This window comes from Pteropus alecto, unplaced genomic scaffold, assembly GCF_000325575.1.
Source record: "Pteropus alecto unplaced genomic scaffold, ASM32557v1 scaffold98, whole genome shotgun sequence".
Taxonomy (NCBI): domain Eukaryota; kingdom Metazoa; phylum Chordata; class Mammalia; order Chiroptera; family Pteropodidae; genus Pteropus; species Pteropus alecto.
Genome location: NW_006443570.1, coordinates 15,357,930 through 15,379,600, shown reverse-complemented (window position 1 = coordinate 15,379,600; position 21,671 = coordinate 15,357,930). Strand labels below are relative to the sequence as shown.

At 36.2% G+C, this 21,671-nt stretch overlaps 1 protein-coding gene across 3 annotated transcripts in view; it reads left to right on the top strand.

Annotated features, from left to right (window-relative positions):
- Positions 1–21,671, top strand: part of AP2B1 (adaptor related protein complex 2 subunit beta 1) — a 105,925-nt gene that overhangs the window by 72,710 nt on the left and 11,544 nt on the right. For all 3 annotated transcript variants that reach the window (XM_006924947.3, XM_006924945.3, XM_015599159.2), the window contains 2 exons: positions 4,929–5,058; positions 20,701–20,785. In XM_006924947.3, coding sequence (XP_006925009.1) covers positions 4,929–5,058; positions 20,701–20,785 — 215 coding nt within the window. The remainder of the gene's footprint in view (positions 1–4,928; positions 5,059–20,700; positions 20,786–21,671) is intronic.

Genomic DNA, 21,671 nt, shown 5'->3' with positions numbered 1-21,671 from the left:
TTTTGTCACTGAATGTTCCTGTGGAAAAGTCAGTTGCCAGCCTGATTTTTCCCCCCCATATAAGTGATTTGATCATTTTGTCTGGCTGTCTGTGGTTTTGAAGGCTAGTTATTTTATTAGGGTATTCCCAGTGTTGACCAATCTTGGTCAATTTTTCCTGGAATAAGGTGTATCCTTTCAATATGTATATTGAAATCTTCTATTTCAGGAGAGTTTTCAGGGTTTATATATTTAAAGTTTTGTGCTATTCCATTTTTTAGATTTTCTTGTTTAGAGAATTGTGTTTATTTGTTTTTCATTGTCTATTTTTTGTATATACTATCTTTCTCTCCAATCTTTTCTTATCTATAAATATTACAGTATATATCTTGTGACTTTTTTTCTACCCATGACCACAACACTATTCTTTAATATCATCAAATATCCAATCAGTGGACTTTTACAGTCGTCTGTTTTTGTACAATTTGTTTTATCTGAACAGGGTCCCAGTAAGGTCCCCATACATGCTAATTTGTTAAGTGTCTTAAGTCTCTTTTAACCCATAGGTTCCTCTTCCTCTCTCTTTTTTTCCTCGAAATTTATTTGTAGAAGAAATTAAGCCTTTTATCTGTGGAATTACCCACAATCTAGATTTGCCGATTATATCTGTATAGTAGAGACAGATCTGCAGGCTTGATCAGATTTAGACTTAATCTTCTGGCAAGAGTGCTTCATGGATGGTAGTGATCATTTTCTCTCATTTCTATTTTATATTATTTGCTTTTTCCCATTTTACTCTTAATGTCTCTTACTATGTGTTTACTATGGTGTCTCTTTTATTGTTCTTTGTAGCTCTATCTCTGTCATTATAATAATGCCTTTCTATAATTTTTTTTGTAAATGAAATCGCCTAGTATGGAGTTTATTGCATCTGGATTCTTTTGCTTAGCATAATGCTGAGATGTGTCACTAGTTCATTCCATTTTATTGCTGAGTAGTATTCCAGTGATGACTATACCACAATTTGTTTACCTTCTCACCAGTTGATAGAATTTGGGATTGTTTCCAATTTTATCTTTTATGACTAAAACTGCCGTGAATATTCACGTGCAAGTCTTTGCGTGAATATACATTTTCAGTTTTTCTGCGTAAATACTTGGCAATGGTATTACTGGATCATATGGTAAGTGTGAAAGTTCAGCTGTTCCATATCCTTACCAAATTAGGCATTCTTATAGATATACTTATAGTAGTATTTCATTTTAATTAGCATTTCCAAGAATGATTAATGATGTTGAACATTTTTTTTATCGTAAGCTTATTGACCATTCTTATATCTTCTTTGGTGAAGTATCTGCTCAGATCTCACCCCTTTGATTGACTGTGTTATTATGAAGTAGTAAAAGTTCTTTATATATTCTGCATACAAATCCTTTGTCAGATATGTGTCTTGCAAATATTTTCTGCCAGTCTGTGGCTTGCCTTTATTTTCTTAACAAAGTCTTTCAAAAAAACAGTTCTATATAAATAAAATTTATTTTATGTTTTTTCACTTTATAACATGCTTTTTGTGTCCTATCTAGAAATCTTTGACCCATAGTTACAAATATTTTTTCTATGTTGTTTAATAGAAGTATTATATAAATTTAGCTTCTACATTTAACTTTTATAATCCATTTTGATATAATTTAAAAATATGGTGTAAAGTAAGAGTCAAAGTAAACTTTTTTCCCCTGATAAGTCTTGAAATCAGATAGTATAAACTATCCAACTTTATTCTTTTTCAAGAATTGTTTTGGCTTGTATAGGTCTTTTACCTGCTGGGATTTTGATTGAGTACAGTGACCCATGTAGATCAAAGTGGGGGAGAATTGATATCAGACAATATTGAGTCCTCTAATCCAGCAGCATGTTCTATCTCTCCATTTACTTAGGTTGTCTTTAACTTCTCTCTGCAGTGTTTTATTATTCATCATGTACAGATCTTACACATCTTTTGGATTTAAATATTTTATAGTTCTGATATTATAGTAAATAGCATTTTTATTTTAATTTTTGATTGTTGCTAGTATATAGAAATAGAATTGAATTTTATATATTGAGCTTGTGTCTTGCAACTTTGTTAAACTCACTTATTCAAGTAGCCTTTTTGTAGATTTTTTTGGTTTTCTACATAGATAAATCATGTTATCTGTGAATAGAGACAGTTTTGTTTTTCTCTTTTCGGTCTTATGCCTTTCTTTTTCTTACCTAATTATACTAACTAGGATTGCCAGTGAATGGTTGTGTAAATGTGATAAGAAGGGACATATTTGCCATGTTCTTATTCTATCAGGAAAGCATTTAGTCTTTCATCATTAAGTGCAGTGTTAGCTGTAGGTTTTTCATGGAGATTGAAGGCGTTCTTTCTGTTCCTAGTTTGCTTAGTTTTATGAGTGGGTATTAAATTTTGTCATATTCTTCTGCATTTAGTGAGATGATCCTTTGGTTCTTTTTTCATCTATTAATATGACAGATTACATTGATTTTTCAAATGTTACACCAGTCTCGTATTCCTGGGATAAATCCTATTTAGTCAGGATATGTTATCTTTTTCTGAATTGCTAGATTTGATTTGCTAAAATTTTGTTGAGTATTTTTTACTTTTATGTTCATAATGTAGTTTAGTTTATTCTAACATAATTTATTTTATTATTATTATTATTATTTCTTTCCTGAGTTTTATTGGCTCTCCTTCACCTTCTCCTATTGTCTAGCCATCTCTCCCCCAGGTACTTCTTTTCACTGCTGTATGTCCTGTGGTAGCTGCAATTGCTTCATTAAGTGTATCTTCCCCTAATTTCATGTATAAATGTTTCATAATTGCATTTGTTTCAATGGAAAATTATTTTCAAGTATGTTTTGTTTGTTAATAAGGAAGTTATACTGCTGTTTTTCCACTTCTTAAGAATAGTGTCTTTGAATAGTATCTTCCATTTTTATACTTGTCTTTGAATGAGTTGGAATTTGCCAGGCTAGCTATCAGCAGGAGGTGTCTATAGGAGAGGAAGATGAGCCAGGGTAGTTTTTTAGGCTTCGATGTTCAAGAACTCTCCTTCTTTTTCTGTGGTATAGACACACTCCTTTGCCTCTCAGAACCTGACTTGATTCAAGAAGACTTTATTTCTGCCCTGAGCTCTATGGATTCTTTTGCCATCTCTGCCTCCAAGGAGTACAGCCCTGTCTTTAAGGTGTTTGTTTCCCCCTTGGAAGGTGGTACTTTTTGAGCTCTGTCATCTCCATGCTCCCCCAGGGACTTTCTACCTTCTTTCTTCACCTCATCTCTGATGTCCTGTTTGATCTTAGTCCTACTCATAGCACTTTACACTTGGAATGGGGTTCTCTCTAAGAGGGGATGTTTACTCTCAGCCTCTACTGCCACTGGTTTCCTCAGAACTCCCTGGGCCTCCCTGCTGTACCTCCAGAACTTCTCACCAGTTCTGCTCATCCTCATGTACTGTGGCCACACTTAAACATAATTTGAAGTTTGCAGCTTTTCTCTAACCTGTAGTTTTGCAGAATAGGAAGCTGTAGCTTTGTAAGGAATTTTTCCCTCCTTTGTTTCCTCTGTATCATTTCCAAGAAGAGCAATTAGAATATTTGGAACTGAGCTGCTACCATGTTTCTGTGCCAGTATTGACTACTGACAAGAGTTTGTTGATCATGAGAAAAAAATCAAAAACGCAGAGTGGTTTTTTGACCTATAAATGTTACACCAAAATGAGTGATGTGTGTTCCTTGTAATTTCATTTATTATATTTAATACTCTAAAGCAGTGGTCTCCAACCTTTTTGGCACCAGAGATTGGTGCTACTACGAGAATCTAATGCCTGATGATCTGAGGTGGAGCTGAGGCAGCGATCCTAGCTCTGGGGAGCGGCTGCAAATACAGATGAAGCTTCACTTGCTAGCCTGCCACTTACCTCCTGCTGTGAGGCCCGCTTCCTAACAGGTCATGGACTGGTACTGGTCCACAGCCTGGAGGTTGAGGACCCCTGCTCTAAAATATAGAGGAAAAGGAAAATGTTTCTTCTGCCATCTTACATCTCTTGAAGAGCTATTACCTACATAAATTATATAGTTATAAATATTATATCCCTATCTTCCTTCCTGTGGAAGAGATTTGTGTATTTGTTACACCTGTAAGTCCACTTTTTTCCTTCCTGCTCCATCTCTTTGAAATTTTATTTTTTAGTTTCTCAAATGTAAAACATGGCTACTCTCCCTCATATGTTTTTGGGTTTTATGTAACTTTAGACTTAGGCTTTCTTCATCTCTTTACAATTCTTGTATTATTTATTATTGGACAGGTTTCTCTGAGAAGTCAAACTAATGGGTACTCATTGTCTGACTTATGCTTAGAAAGTGGTCAGATTTGGGTCTACAATTTAACCTAGTCATTTGGAGTGATTGAGTCAATCAATTCTGCTTTTCTTAGACTGGCTCCTTCCCAGTGATTGCATCCTATGCAAGTGAACAAAAAAGAAAGAAAATGAGTTACCAGTGAATTCTCTAGACCAATCAGGTTATTAAGTTAGTGAAATAATACCAATTTATCGTACTTTACAAGAAGGTTGTTCTTGTAAGGAAAGATATATAAAAAAGATACTTACCAAACCTGACCATCCTGGCATGATAAACATAAGAAACTTTCAGAGTTGAAACACTAGCAAAGCCATCCTATGCTTACAAATGTTTTTTCCCTTCTCTATTTTATGGAAAACAGGTTATGTTGTAACCAGTGCTATAATAAATTAGAATTGAGTACCTTGGGTCCTGTTGTTCCTTCATTTAATATTATAGAAAAATTATGTTTCCTTCACATGGAGTAACAAGCCCTTGAAACTCAAAGATGTGGCTAAATCCTGCCTCCTGATTAACCTCTAGGATTTTTTCATCCTCTCTCCTAGCTTTGGTGTCATCCCCAGCACTCCTCTGGCCATCCATACACCACTGATGCCAAACCAGAGCATTGATGTCTCCCTGCCTCTCAACACCTTGGGCCCAGTCATGAAGATGGAACCTCTGAATAACCTGCAGGTTAGAACTTTACTTCACTCGGGGTACAAGTTGGTATCTTGCCAATTTTATTTCATTTGTATATAAAGCAGCCCCTCTCTCTTCTGCATATTAGATTTGGTTATGGAATAAGATTTGAAGTAACTCCATGGAGGAGAGTTTTATTTTTATTAAAAGGAAAAAATCATGCATTGACTTAGTTATTCATTCGTTTACTCAACAAACATTTAGAAACGTTTTTAAGATCTTAAGAACTTTTTTCTTAAGACTTATAGCAAATTTGAATGTCATTTACATAAAAATAGATCTCAGTAGAGAATTATTTGGAGGTTATCTTAAAACACACAACTATATATAGTTAGATTATCTGGATTTAAATATCCCCTATTAGCACATATTTATAAGTGCAGCAGATTCTTAGAGGAGCTCAGAACTTTGTCAAGTCTATATAGCCTCTTGATCTTGAAAATATTGAATTTTTTAGAATGCTTAAGTACTAGTTTAGAGTATTATTCACTTTTCATCTATTTTGAATTTCTCTTTGAAATTTAAGCCTTCTGGGGTTCCAGCAACATGAAGGCAGAGTAGTAAGCTTGTGAGCTGAAGCTGTAGCAGCCTTGATGGGATATTATTACAGCTATAAGCCCTAGAAGTTTGGGGTTTCATGTTCACAAGAACAGGAGAGAGAGCCGGGGGCCAGCCTGAGATGGGAACTGTAACTGATCCCTGCATAGAGCCGAAACCCTGGAAGGGCAACTTTCCTGAAAAGGGAACTAGAAAAACATTTTCACTAGGGCAAGTGATGAAAAAGCTTCTCTCTGACTAGAGTTCTGGGCAGCCTCTTGTGAAAAATCTAGAGCCCAATATTCTGCTATCTGTGGCATAATATATGGGTATATAGTACAAATTTATACTGGCTGTAGGTGCAATATTCTCCAAATCGATACTAATGTAAAATTGGCCCGGGACTGGTGAAACTAAACTTTAGGGCCCTCAGGACTCCCAACTGAAAAGAAAATCTCTACTGAAAACGAGCTCACAATTTAACAAAAATTTTTAAAAAGAGGAAAATATGCACTGAGAAGGATGGTCAGAAGACACAGCAAAGAGGAGGACTGGTATTACCCTCCTACCAAGAACTTGAAATGATAAGATAGTCTGAATGAGACTATGAAACATGTTTTAAATGATTAAAGAAAAATGCCAACCTTCCACTTTCCAGTGAAGAAAGGTGGGATCCCATTGCTTAATCTTCTGGAAATACCAGTGTAAGATAACTAGTACTGATGGTGAGACATCAACAGTAAAATTACTTGGAATTAAAGCTAACATTCCTTGGTAGTTTAAATACCAACAAAACAAGCCTTTTTGCCAGTACGATAACTACCTTTTTGCTGCAGTAGTTGACTGCCTCTTTTTCAGAAAAGGGTGTAATGATTTAGAGTGAAGATGAGTGAGTCACAATATAACTTGGCTCAGACTAGAAGAACAAAACAAGGATTACTGTGCAGATGGAATTGGCTGTTACTATGATGAGAGTAATGTGTTAAGGGGCTTTTCCAGCACAGAATCCTTAAGTAAGTAACTAACTAACCCAAATCTACATCTGCTCCCTTTTTGTTGAAATCTAACCTCCACTTGGCCCACAGAGCCTCAAGCCTAATATTTGAGGACAGTCAGCATGAGTGCAAGAATGCTGTACTTTAGAAGTAGGAAAGGGAATTTGGGTCACAGAAACCAGGGCAAATTTTTTGCTCTTAAAAAAGAAACAGTAAATAAATGAATGTCAGTTTACTCTCCTATTTGCATTTTCATTTCATATTCAGTGAAATGAATATCCCAAGTAGGATCCCTCATAAGAGATGTTGAATCTTAGTCTAAACCCCTCCTTCAAAAGTATTGATATGGTATTAGAACTAGCAAATTTTCATTTTTACGAATCTGACATTATAAAAAGCAAACTTAAACATTTTCCATCTAAGAGGAATGTAATAAAGCATCTCAGCTCCACTAGGAAAAAAATTTCCATCTGTAGTCAACTGCTGATTCTCCAAGTTTTCCCCCATTCTCTTCTTTCAGGGATGTCATAATTATGGCATTAATCGGAATTTCCCAATGGAGAAGATAAGCAAAAACTTGACAAGAGAAAAACTTTTATTCCCTATTATCAGCTCTATTTAATGTCTCCTGGTGGAAGTTGAAACTAATGGCTAGCTTAAAGTGGTGGGTGGGTTACTTTAGATTTTCAGCTTCCATTCTGCCTAATTCACATCTTAACTTCAATGAGCTTAGGCCATAAATGAAACAAAAACCTTTTTTTTATTATCTCTAAATGAGTTTTCTCTGACTCTGATGTTCTTGTTTTTCATTTCATTTATGTTAGTTATTTAGAAATATTTTCCCAGTATACTTCTTCAAACTTGACACCTGGCAAGTGACTGCTTTTTTAAGTTGATGTCTACAAAAAGACAATAAAATTATGACATTACATGTGTTCATCCCAGTCTTTGCACAGCTGCTTCGCTTCCTTTTTCACTGAGCCATAAACTCTCATGAGAACATTGATAGCAATGTTCTTTCAAGTTTTAATTTTATCAGAGTTATAAGAACACAGTTTAAACAGTTAACTAGTTCTATAGTTAAGAAAAACCCAGTTTCCAGCCTTCTCTTCCAAACGTGGTCCCAGTTTTTGCTTCTACATTTTATATTTACCTCTCTATCTGTAAATAACATGCTTGTATTGTAACTTCTAGATTTTTTCATCTTAAATATTTCTCTCCATCTCCCTACTCACTTCCATTGTCTACATGGGTATTTCCTATCCTTTTTTCATGATAAAGCTGTCTTAGAATTTGCTTTAATCAGTGTTCAATGTTTACACTATTATGACGGTATATACTCTTTAAAGCTGAGCTATACATAGTAAAGTGTGATTTTTTCCCTCCAGAAAATTTTTTGTAAGTTACTGGTTAATACTTGTCTCTCTTCGTTTGCTTAATTTTTTTGTGTTAAAAGTAACTATAATTTTAACTATAATTGTTTTTAACTATAATTCAATCTTGAATTCCAGTGAGATCAGATTCTTCAAAACAGTCCATCAGTTTCACTTTCTTGGGATCCCCTCTGGAGTCTTTGATGACTTGCTCCCATCTGATCTGATTTCCTTGAATACCTGAGACATAGCAGCCATCCTGGTATCTCCCTTCATCCTCACTCTAGGGATTCATTCCCTTCACCTCTCTTCTATGTCATTCTCCAATTGTATTTCTCTTCTCTTGGTTTATTCCCTCATTTTGATGAAAAACATCCTCCAATAACTTCCTGAGAACAAGAAGGTAGAGAATAAAGTTTCTGAGATGTCACATGGTTTAAAATGTCGTATTTATCATCACACTGGTTTGAAAGTTTCTGTGTAACATTCTAGGTTAGAAATCATTTTCCTCCTAGTCTGAAGTCATTCTGATTCTTGATCCTTTTCTGTGCCATGCTCTTTCTTAATGAAAGCTGTACAATCCTTACTTTATCCCCCATGTTCCAAAATTTCGCAATGGTGTGCCTCAGTATGAGTCTCTTTTCACCTGTTGTGCTGGGTACTCATTGGGCTCTTTCAAAGTGGAAATTCATGTCCTTCAATTCTGGGAATTTTTTAAAAACTTCTGTGGTTTTCCCTTCATTTTCTCTTTCTATTTAAGTCTTGCCATTTTGACATTAACCCTCCTGGACCAGTACCTTTCTCCCCCTCCTACTTTCCATCTCTTTCTCCTTTTGTTTTGCTTTCTAAAAGCTTTTTATGGAAAAATTTTAGCAGTACAAAAGTAAACAGAACAGTGTAGTGAGTCCCTGTGTACTCATCATCCAGCTTCAGTAATTATCAATCTGTAGTTAATATTGTTTCATCTATACCCCTATCCGTATACTCCATGTTATTTTGAAGCAAATCTCAGATATTTATACCATTTTAATTGTAAATATTTACTATATATATATTTAAAAACAGAAAGTCTCTTTTTAAAAACATAACCACAATAACTATCGAACACATTAGACAATAAGAATTTTTTAACATCAAATATCCAATGTTCAAGTTTTTCTTATCTCAGTATCTTAAACTTTTTTGTTTGTTTTTATTATTACTGTTTGAATCAGTAAAGTGCACAATATGACAGGTTGATATATTTCCCTTTAGCTACACTGTTGAATATAAAAGCCACTAGCCACATGTGGCTATATAAATTGGAATTCATTAAAATTAAAAATTTAATTTCTTAAATTGCATTGGCCATATTTCAAATGCACATATGACTAGTAGTTACTAGATTGGACAGTACAGAGGTTGAATATGTCTATCATTGTGGAAAGTTATATTGGACAGTGTTGATCTATGGACTTCCCCTCTTTCTTTTTTTCTTTTTCTTTTTTTTAATCTTTGATTTTCAGTAGCTTGGCTATTCTGTACGTAAGTGTTTTCCTTGTATTCATCTGGCATAGGGTTCACTGAACTTCTTAGATCTATAAGTTGATAATTTCTCCTAAGTTTGGAAAAGTTTTACCATTATTTCTTCAAAGTTCTCCACTGTTATCTCTCTTTTCTACTTCCATAACTCCAATTACATATATGTTAGACCACTTGGTACTGTCTTTCAGGTCACTAAGGCTGTTTTTTCTTTTTTTTTCCTTTCTGTTTCAGGTCAGATAATTCCCATTGACCTGTCTTCAAGTATACTGACTCTTCTATAGGCTACAACCTTTTTTAAAAAATCCATTTAGTATAATTTTCATTTCAGATATTGTACTTTTACAGGATTTCCATTTGGTTCTTTACTAAAATTCCCCATCTGTTCTCTCAGGAAAACAACTGGAAAACTCTGTTTTACAGCCTACTCTTACTTTATCCCACCTGCTCCCTTTGGCCATCCATCCCGTGGGCCTGAGAATATGCTTACTGACCCTCAGGAAAAGTGACTAGTATAGGTATCTCAAACCGGCCCCGGAAACAGTGCTGTGGCTATGTAGGACATTCTGTGTGTTTTAGCTGGGCAGCCTCTTTGGCCCTGTGGATTATTCTATCCATGGGTTGCAAGGAGGTCAGAGGAGGAAAAGAGTATGGCCCTCTAAACCATGAGGCCCAGGTCAGGAGCTCCAGTTAATCCATCACTGAGGGCAGCTGGAATCCTCTATGTCAGCACTTTCTTTTTGGATTGGCTTAATTCGTCCAAAAATTGTCTTTGACTCTCTTGTAAAAGCTTTTTGCCAGCCTCCAGAGAGCTAAGTTAAGAAAGAGGGCTGGAGAGTCTAGCGTTCAGTACGATTAAATTCACTTAATCCGCTATCCACCCCTCAGCCATGCCTGGTGCCCTCTTCAAAGTACCATCTATTTTATCTCTAAAAGAATCAATCTTTAGGTTTATGCAGGAGCTGAAGGGCTAAGGTAGTTTAGAATGGTGCTGGGGAGCTCTAGAACTCTAATATCATCTTAATCTTCTTCTCCTGAACATCTCTTCCCCTCATTTCCCCACCATACAGTTTCAGAGGTGCTATCAGTCTTAAACCTTTGAGAATTCTGTGATGTTATTGCTAATCTATCTCTTTTACAGTTACTAACATTTTGTTTCTGTTGTATTTTTTTTCTTCCCTATCTTTATGAATTTATGCCTTTAATTTTTTTTCTTTAATTATGGCAGAATTTTTTCCAGGAGAAAGCAAAATTTACATGTGATTTTCAATATATTTTTACCTGAAAGTCTGGTAGCATCTTTATAAAAATTCTTCTTTCCTTCCTTCTATACTACTTTATAATTAGGAGCCTTAGAGGTGAACCTATGGATAAGATTGGTCCTTTCCTGTGTATGGTTTTTGTTATCTTTCTATCTTCCTATCACCTCTAAACACTATATAAGTTGTTTAATAAGAGGATGAATATTAATTAGGAAAAAGGAATAATGTCTCGTTGTTTTTCTTTAATTATCTCTTCTAAAACAAGGCAGTGTACATCCGATCTATTCATTTTACCTTTGAGTGATTGGGGCAGAAAATGCTGAAATGCTGGCTGGAAAGGACACAATCTTACAGTCCTATTTTTTCATATATTTAAAATTTTTGTCAGCCAAATGGGGTTGCTTTTTTTTTTTTTTTTTTTGCCATTGTATGGCCCTAAGAAAATTCTGTCCTTTGCTACTCCTACATTGCAGTCCCAGCATGTGAGAAAATCAGTTGCAGATGGTGCCTGTCCCTGATATTTCATGTCTTACATATGTCCGTTCACACTCAGAAAGCCCACAGCTCTAGCTATTGTACCAGAAAAACTGGTAAATACTTCCAAATGGAAGACTTTCAACAGCCAGCTGGGCATCTGCTGACTTCTTTTGACTGTCGTGCAAGCCAAACAAGTTCAGTATTAAAGCCTCTTTTGGTCTTTCAAGATCCACAATTGAGGACTGTGCACTCTGGTTGCTTTTATGAGACCACATGCTGCTTGAATAGACGTTGAGCCCTTGAAGTGTTGGATCTTATGGGAGCTATAAGAGATTCCTAGGTCAGACAGCTAGATCCAGTGCTGAAAATAACCCCTGTAGACAAGACAGAACCTAAAGTATTCCATCAGCAGTGTGTAGGTAATGGAATCTTGGTTATCAAAAATGAAAACATTTGACTGCCTAAGGAAAAAAAGGGAAAATTACTTTTTGTGATTGCTACTTCAAACTTGATGTGTTTTTCTTGTCACATCAGGAGTGTAAACATATCCTTTAATCTCATCTGAGAAATAGAGTATCTTATATACTAATATGATACTCCTTTTCTTACTAAGTTGTCCTTATTGAGAACACTCTTCATCCTTTTTGTCAAGATATCAAGATTCTATTAGGCTATATCTTTTACCTTAATATAACCAGCACTCATCTCCTGGCTTCTGGGTCTCTCTTTTAGGAATATGTCTGTTAGTAGCAACTGCCCTGCTTTTGAATAACCACACATAAGCAGTAGATAAGAATTCTGTCTTCTGATGGTCTGTAAGCAGAATGGTCTAATGGAGCATAAATCTGGCCTCAGCAAGAGGAAACTGTTGTTCCTGAAACCCAGAATTCAGCTCTCAAAACTAAGAACAAGTGCATTATAAAAAAGGGCCTGTAAGATCAGATTACCCAAGTAACAAGCCCATGCTGCACATCTTGAGTAAATGATAATGAATTTCACAAAGCACTCTAAAGTAGTAAAAGTTGTGTGTTTTCATCTATAAAAATCTCAGTCATCTTTATATCATGATAGTAAGCTAGGAGTTGTATGAGCAGTGATTGGCATTTCAGCATCTACATGAATACTACTAATGATTTACTATCCTAAAATGGTCCATTTCATCTTTCTAAAACTCTGCTAGGAAGTTATTTATATTGAACTAAAGTATGTCTTTAAATTCTATCTGTAGATCCTAGCTTTACAGCTAGGGCTTTACAGACGTTTCTTTCTGAATCAAGGCTCATGAGACCTGAAAATCAGTCATGTGGGCCTATAATGAAAATATACTCAGTCTGAATTCATTTCTCCTTTTATTTCACTTTAGGAAAGCCTAAATTTATAGAAGGACATTTATTTGTATATACTATATATAGATGTCAGTTTTATTCTAATTTTAAGAACAATCAGTTCAAAATAGAAGCACTGGTAAATGTACTCAGAATCAGTGACAGTTCAGAGACTAAGGAAAATATTATTTAATCATTTTTGGAAAGTATGTAAATGAGTGGCATTGTTATTGGTTTGGTGGCACTATTTCTTCCCAGGAACCATTGAAGGAGTTTGGAAGGCAGGTATTCCAAATATGAAAGCAAAATACTTCTCAGTTCCATAGCTCACTGTGTGTTCCTGATATCGATTTCTGTCTGCTCTGTTTAAGACCTGTTCCCCAGCAAAACTACCCAGAAACAGCACCTATGCACAGCGACCTGCTGATGTGCACAGTCATCTTTGCAGTCTCATGCCCTCCTTTTGTCCACATTAAGATTGATAATATAGATCAGCACATAGGCACACCTGTAAGCCTGTTTGATTTCTAACTTGCTGCTAACTAATCTGAAACTATATGCTTATTATCTAGAACCCAGATTTGATTCTAAATCAGTTTTACTCCAGGTTTTAAAAATGAATAATGTTCCTTCACTCTCATTACTAAAGTCTTTTTCTGTTGAGTTTCCATTGCGTCTTCTACCTCATGATAAACCAGACTGGGATGTGGAATATCTAATCAGTTTAACTGATAGGTTACTTGTTCTATCTTCACCATTTTGTGATCCAGAACAGTATACATTAAATGTGTTTTTAAGTTTAACAATAAGCCCTACACAGCAAACAGTTCATGTTATTAATGTAAATGGTATTCTAAGGTGCGACATCTACAAACGGGCACACCAGCCAATCCTAGCAAGCTACACAAAGCTGTCATTAAAAGGAGAAAAAGAGATTGATACCTTTAGGTTTAGAGCCTATGCAGATCTAGCAAAACCCGTTTAAGTTAAGACCTTATGGTTTTGGGAATTTATCTGCCAGGCTGGCCGAAAGGCCTGTAAAAATATTACTGGCTGTTTCTAGCAACTGAAACTATATAGAGTAATTTTGTTGTAGGCTGCTGGAGCAAGAGATAATTTAGGGCTTGTAATAAAGGTTTCTGGATAGTAACTAGATTGGTCAATTTAGTATGGCAGGTGGATTCTCTATTGACAGGAAGAGAGCACATGTACATTTGCTGTAAGTTCCTGATTTATTTTTGCCTAACATATAACACTTTTTAAAAATGAGGAAGCTGCCTGGAGTAGCTTCATGCTACTCCAGATATATTGCACACACATTCAGTATATCTTAGCATTATTTTCCCTGGTCTGGGTTCGTTGTGAGACACACAGATGCCAGTGACCCTCTCCACATAGTTATGCTCCTTTCAGAATTGTGACAGCTGTTTAATTCTTACGATACCATTGCCCTGTTATACTCAGGTTTACATCAGTCTGGAAGAACTTGCACTGATATTTTCTGTAAGCGGAAAAACCAAAATCTTGACAATGGTCTGCAGAGCCCTATGCGATCTACCCATTCCTTACCTCATTGACTCCATCTGCTGCTCCTTACTTACTCAGCTCTAGTCACACTGGCTTCCTTGCTGATCATCAAATGGGTTTGAAATGGAAGACCATATTTGAACCTAAAGATGGTAGCTATTTTTTGGTGTTGACTAGGAATGCAGAGCTACAGGTGGATTTAACTCTAGCAACTAGCAGAAAGAGCCACTTCTGCTTGAGTCTTAGATGACATATATCACACAGTTAGAGCCAGCACCATTAAAAACCTGTCACTCAGAGCCATTCCCCTAGGATCTGTTGACTAGGTGGTATGGTGCTTGAAAACACATCTGAATCATCATTCTTCAGAAAACTGGAAATAATTGATATCACTGCCTGGTCTCAGCTTGGACCAGCCTGCAAATAATCTTTCCAAAGGCTAAATGGAGAGGAGGAAAAAAGAAAAAAAATATTCTTCAGAGACTTGAAAAGGTCACAAGTGACATCATGAAAGAGTAGATGATATACTCTCAAAGGTGAGCTGTATGCCACTTGCCTTGGTTTTTCTTATGGCAGTGTCTCCTGTGGTTATCTGTGGTGAGAGGATGCATTTGCTGGAGTTCAGACTGAGTTCATCTCGTACCTTTTTATAGTACTTTTGAGTACACTGGAAGAAGGTTAGAATATTAATTTAGCCTGTTCGTCTCCAGCTGTGCCACCATAAAGAGGCTGCAGCTACTGCAGCAGCCTTCTTATACTATGGAAAGAAACTAATTGCTGGTTACAGGCTGAGGGTGACAGGCTGCTCTTTCCCCAGCAGCCACTGAAAGTAACTTTTAAAAATCATTATTATTATTAAGCATTTATAGCCTCCTTTTGTGTTTTTTAAGTGCCTCAGAATCATTTCTATTTGTTCTTCCTGTTGATGTCCCTGAGAGGCAAGTTAATATTGTTATGGCCACATGTTGCACGTGACAGACCAGAGGAACAGAGGATTAGGCTATCTGCTACTTGGTACCATCTGTGATCTGCTTTAGGCATCCTCAAAGCAGAAGCTGAGGTGTGTTTTCTGTTCCTTAGCTCTATGAACCCATTTCTTCCCTGCTTGCTTTTATTTGGTGTGTGAATATTATGGTTTTTCAACTTTTTTAACTTCAACTTAACATTAAGAAATATATTTTACACAGTATACACACCCAACACGTAAATAAAACTGAAACACTTTCAGGAACTATTACTTACTCTTCATGAGATGCACTATGGTGTTTGTTATTGTATTTTTTTACACTAGTTTCAGCCCACTAAATTAATTTTAAGAGCCACCATTTGGTTGTGACCCACAGTTTTTAAAAATACACTGCTAGGAAGTGCTTGAAGCTGAAGAATACATGTGACACATTTTCCTGGAGCATGAGTTTTACTCAGAGGTAAAGGGAGAAACACATTAAAACATATAGATGTGTATGGACTGACATGCAACTTCAAAAAGATTTTGTTCTTACGGTGAGCTACTTCATGTTATACCCCTAATCCTGACCCTTCCTCCTACCTCCACCCCATTATATATGTCTTTACTTTCCTATTCTGTTAAGGGAAGTACACTAGGAAAAAAACTCGAGAAGTACTGTCCTTTTGGAAAATTTATACCAAATTCATGTTTTGACTAAACCTAAATGGTTGTTAGGAACTTTAAGTAGAATATTTTACAATCATTATTCTTACTGAGTACTTATTCCATGCCAGTTACTGTTCTAGAAGCTGAGAATAGAGTAGTGAACAAGACACAAAAATCTCTTCCTTCATTCAGCTTATATTTTCCTGGAGGTGGGGTACATGGCACGGGCATAGGCAATAAACCAACAGTTAAGTAAGATAGTATGTCAGTTGAGGGCAGTGGAGAAAAATAAAGCAGAGATTGGGGTAAGGAGTCCTGAGGTTGGAGATTGGGTGGTATAATTTTATGAATACATTGGTCATAGAAAACCTACCTGAAAGGATAATATTTGATAAAAGCAAAGACCTAAAGGAGACTGGGAATGAATCATGCAGATTTCTGGAGAAAGAGAATTCCAGACAAAAAAAATAGCAAATGCAAAAAGCCATGAGAGAGGAACATGCCTGATATGTTCAAGGAACAACAGCGCCTGTGGCTGACATGGAGCCAGCAGTTACACGTAACATAAGGGAGGTAATAGGCATCAGATTACAGGCAATTGTAACTTTGGCTTTTATTCTGAGTGAGGTAGGAAGTCATTGGAGGTTTGAGCAGAGAAATATTTATGAGCTGACCTACATTTTAAGATCCCTCTGGCTGCTGTGTTGAGAATAGACTGGGGAAGCTAGGTGCTGGGGGTGGTGGAGACAAGTGCAGAAGCAAGGAGACCATTTATAAAAGGCTTTGCACTGTTCCATTTACTGAGTTTAGAAAGACTGCAAGTTCTGTTTAAGGATGAGGAGGAGAGATCAATAATTTGGTTTTGGACATGTTCATTTGAGTTATTAGTTATCCAAGTAAAGATACTAAGTAGGCAGTTGGATGGATGGAGAATATATATACACATACATATATATACATACACACACACACACACACACACACACACACACACACACACACACATGTAAAATTGATTTCCCATAGACATACTAGGTATTGACGTTAAAACTCTTGGAAAATAGTTCTCCAACTTGTCTGGATTGTGTCTTCCTATTCTATACCTGTTGGAATAGTGAATTTCAAAAAAAAAAGAAGGAACTCCCCTCCTCCCTCTGAAGGAATCAATATCATACTCTTTAAAGCTGACTCAGTTCTATTTAAAAGTAGCCACCATCTGGATTAGAACTGAACTGGCTTTAAACTGTGTTTTTCCCTTGATTCTTTTATGCCTTAACTCCTGGGGAGTGATTGGCATATTCTTGGAGAATCCGAATTCTTAGGTTGTGATTTACTACCTGTATTATTCTTCCTTAGCATATTGATATTATTTTAACTCAGTGATTTGAAGCTAAAAGAGCTCATATATCATCCCATCCCCATTCCTGCCTCACTGAGTATCAGTTTACCCAATGAGCAATGGTATTGTTGGGACTGTTATGCATATGAATGATTTGGAGGTAGGAAAAAAGGGTGAAAAACCAGTGTTTCTTTCCATTTTCTCAACATCTTCCCTTCAATTTCATGCAATAGATATTCATTGAGCCACTAGTATGCTAGTGAAAATGAGAGCCCCTGCACTCAAGGAGCTTATTGTATTAACAGTGAGGCAGATGTAAACATACAATTATTTTATGCTATAGTAGAACAGTATGCACTGGGTGCTTTGGGGAGGGATAAGAGCTTTCCTGAGAAATTCAAGGTTGAACTGACTCAAGATTAAAGAGATATTTTCCAGACAGCTAAAGGTTCAGGAGAAGAATGTATTAAGCAGAAAGAATAACGTAAAAAGGCACAGAACTGTGAGTTTCAGTGTTTGGGGAACAAGAAGTAATTTTGATACGGTTGATATAGAGGAAATAGGTTAGATAGGTAGGCATGGGCCACCAGATCCAAGAGAACCATATATTTTTGAAATGAATGCAGTTCTACCCAAGAGTAAAATTTAGAGAGCTGCAAAATGCAGATTTTGAAAAACTAATGTAAACAATATGAAACACTTCCTTCCAAAAAGTGACCAGTGTGCAATTGATCCTATAAAGAGATATTTTATCAAGGGCACAGTAGCAAGCAGAATCATTAAGCTAACAGTTTGCTAATAAGCCTTTTTTTAATCTTCTGATCTCTTTTTAGTATAGTAGTACTATATTTGAGCATGTGTAAGATTTCAGATAAGTCTAATGTGATTATCCTTAATTATGAAAAATTCTGAGTAAAACAGGTAAAACAGAAGATAGTGAAAGAAAAGGGCATTTTTCTTTAACAAACACTACTTATAGTACTTACTGTAAGCCAGGCACCATTCTAAGTGCTTTGCAGATATTAACTCATTATCCTTATAACAACTCATGCATTCAGTACTATTATTATCTCCATTCTACAGACAGGAAACTGAACTGAGTACTGCTTGCACAAAGTCACACAGCTAGTAAGTGACTCTCCATTCTACAGACAGGAAACTGAACTGAGTACTTACTAGCTGTGTGAACAAAGTCACACAGCTAGTAAGTGACAGAGTCAAATTTTGAAATCAGGTTGTCTGGTCCAGTTCCCAAGTCCGTGTTCTGAACCACTGTGTCTGCTGCCTCTGCTTGGGTGTCCAGCTTCTCAGAATTATCCTAGAACAGAAGTCCAAGAGTAGTTGTCAGGGTGCCTAAAACCCCTGAAATTGTATGTCAAAATGTTGCATGCACATTTTTCAGGAAGAGGGTCCATGGCTTTCATCTGTTTATTCAAAAGCTGTTCAAGGCAGAATGGTTTATTACTGCTAACCTAGGGGAGCGTTTCATGTCTGTTCCATTTAAAGGGCTCCGATTAGAATAAGAATTCCCTCAGAAAAACAATGTATATATAAGCTGATTCAGACCTCTTAAGTAACATTGTTCTAAATTACTTGCTTATCTGGTTAATCTTCCTAGGAACTTTTTCCCAAAAATATATGCCAGATTCTAGATTTAGAGATCGTTATTCTTTAGTGTAGGATAGAGCCCTGGCATGGCATCCGTTTTGAAAAATTTCTCCAGAGTATTCTAATATAAGTCTTTGATTAAGTACTTCCAGTATTATCCCCTGGAGGATAAGGATTATATTGTCTGTATTTTTCTTTATATCTCAAATGGTTAGGACATAGTAAACATTAATAAATATTTGAATGAATGGCACATTATGAAATATGACTTTAGTTTCAAAGATGATGGAAATGATAATCACTCTCATTTCACATAAGACTTTTATGTAACCCACAGTAGCCTATCCATGCCACCCTAGTTTTTCACTTCTAAATTCCCTTTAGAGAGCCTGGCACTCTTCAAGATCTTCTTGATGCCCTTATTTGAAATAAGAGTTCTCCTCTCATTGCTAAGTACCAGATTAATTAGAAAATACCTCTTTCCCAGAAGCCCACTCTGATATAAATCTTTAGAAGTAGTGCTCTAATACATTTAAAATAATGTCATAAGTCCCTTTTTTCCTGAGGTTGGTTTTTTCTGCTTACATTCACCATTCTCAAGCGTTTCGAGAATCCTGCTGTCTTGGCATTTTGGGCATTGATTATGTGATATGGTCAGAATCTCCTATGGGATTGATAATTGAAAAGTTAAAAACACAAGTTATAAGGAAAGTAATTTGATGGATTCTTCTGGGAGAGAGAACAGACTTTCAAGTAGACATAACCAAATTATGGAGGAAGATATAAAGGTATGGTTTAAGGTGAAGAAGATGGGTTGATAATAAATGAAAAACAACAACAACAACAAAACAGAAGTACTTTGGAAAGTGGCTATTGGGAGCTCATAGCCAGAGTTTTGATTAAGAGATAGGTATGCTGTTGAAGTGTGGACATTTGTCCCAAAAGGAGGGTGGGGAGAGGGAGAATAGTGGTGCTAGATAGGCACTTTATATTCCCCTTTATTTACTTAGAGCACTGTGAAAGAAAAATAGGCATTGTTACTGATTGTAGAACTTGCCCAGAGAAATGTTTTCCTCCAGGGCCCAAAGCATAAATAGGAAAGTCACTAGTGACAGAAACCAGTAGGAAGTGGTGGTTTAAAGCAATTCTCCTCCTACTCTCCCTTCCTACAGTATATGGTGCTTATAATCTGCCACAGTTTAATTTTGCTGTTTCTGAATATATATGCCAATCAGTATTGCCCCTGAATAAAAATACTTATCATAGCTTTTTAAAAAATATAAACAGCATGCTCTGAATAGAATAGGCCATGGCTGAATCATAGCCTACCTAAATCAGAAGCTTGTATTGTGAGAAGAAAACTCATTTTTTTTCTCTCACTCAAAGCCTTTTTCTTTCTTATAGTCATCAGATTTACCATTGTTTGACCCATGAGCTTTGCCCAACCATAAGACTTAGGTAATAAGATTTTACAAAAGAAACAACTTTAAAACCAGTATCTAAAAAAGATAAGGGGCAGTATGACCAGTTATTGTGGAGAGGAAAGAAATCAAGGTTTAGGGTCAGAAGTTTGCATTCGATCCTGGTTCTTCTGTGTACTAGCAATGTGACCCTAGATCTTTCTGAACCTCAGTTCCTTGTCTGTAAAATGAGAGGGAAGTGACACCTACTTTGGAATAGTAATGGTGAGGATTTGAAATATTATTAATAGGTACTTAGTGGTAACAGCAGCTACTACTAATAACCATAGAAACAAAAAATAACAGTAGATTATTCCAAGTACAGATGTTATGCCTTGAATTCATCCCTCGTAAACCTCCTCCTAGAGAGAGAGAGAGAGAGAGAGAGAGCGTTGCAGGTCATCACAGTTCTCTGACAGTAGAATGAGTAGGGATATTCTTTGCAATATATGGGCTGGCCTGTCTTGATTTGGGGAGTCGTGCACTGTCTTAAAAGACGAAGGAAATAGGGTCATATATTTCTAGACACATAACTGTTCTTTCCTTCCTACCTGGCTCCCTATGATGTACTAATTTTTTTTGTTATTTTTCTGGCAGGTGGCTGTGAAAAACAATATTGATGTCTTCTACTTCAGCTGCCTCATCCCACTCAATGTGCTTTTTGTAGAAGATGGCAAAATGGGTAAGTATGTCCTCTTGTCCCTCTGCCAAATATATACCTTTGCCCTTCCTCTGAATGTTAAGCAGAGTAGAGCCCAGAAATACAAGTTATTTTGAGGATTAAAAAAATGGGGTAAGGTTATTGTAAAGCTCTAATAATTGCTAATTATTTATTTGCCTGAGTCACAGTTTGTTTTGTTTTGCTGTTGATCTCTAAATCACAATGCCAGTTATCTGTATAACCCTGTCACCCTGGCATATACAGAGTACAGGCATACCTTGTTTTATTGCACTTGACAGATACTACGTTTTTTAGAAATTGAAGATTTGTGGCAATGCTGTGTCAGTCAAGCCTGTCAGTTTCATTTTCCCAACAGCATTTGCTCACTTGTGTCTCTGTCGCATATTCGTAATCTTGTAATAATTCACACTTTTTCATTATAATTCTAGTCATATGAAATAAACCACTAGTATTCCTCATGTAGTTGTTGACATTTCTGCCTTCTCTTACTTAATGAAACTACCATCTAATAAAACTAGTTTATATTGGTACATATTAAATTATATTGGCACGTAATTGATTTGGTTCTTATAATGGCTTTTCGGGTAGGCAGGACAGATGTAATTATATGTGATGAAATTAAGGATCAGAAAGGTTACACACTTACCCAAAGTTACCAACTAGGAAAACAATAGATCCAAAATTAACCCCTAGATGTAAACTCTTTTTCCGGTGTATCCAGTGTTACTGATGAAGGATTAATTGACCTATAGTGTAGCACCTCTGCATTGCTAAGAATTGGCTCCAGTCCCAGTCTACTTCTGGCTGTATTACAAGAGCCGGCACTCCAAAGGAGAAATGGTGCAAGGCATCAGAAATCCGAATATTATGCACATCCTTCCTTTCC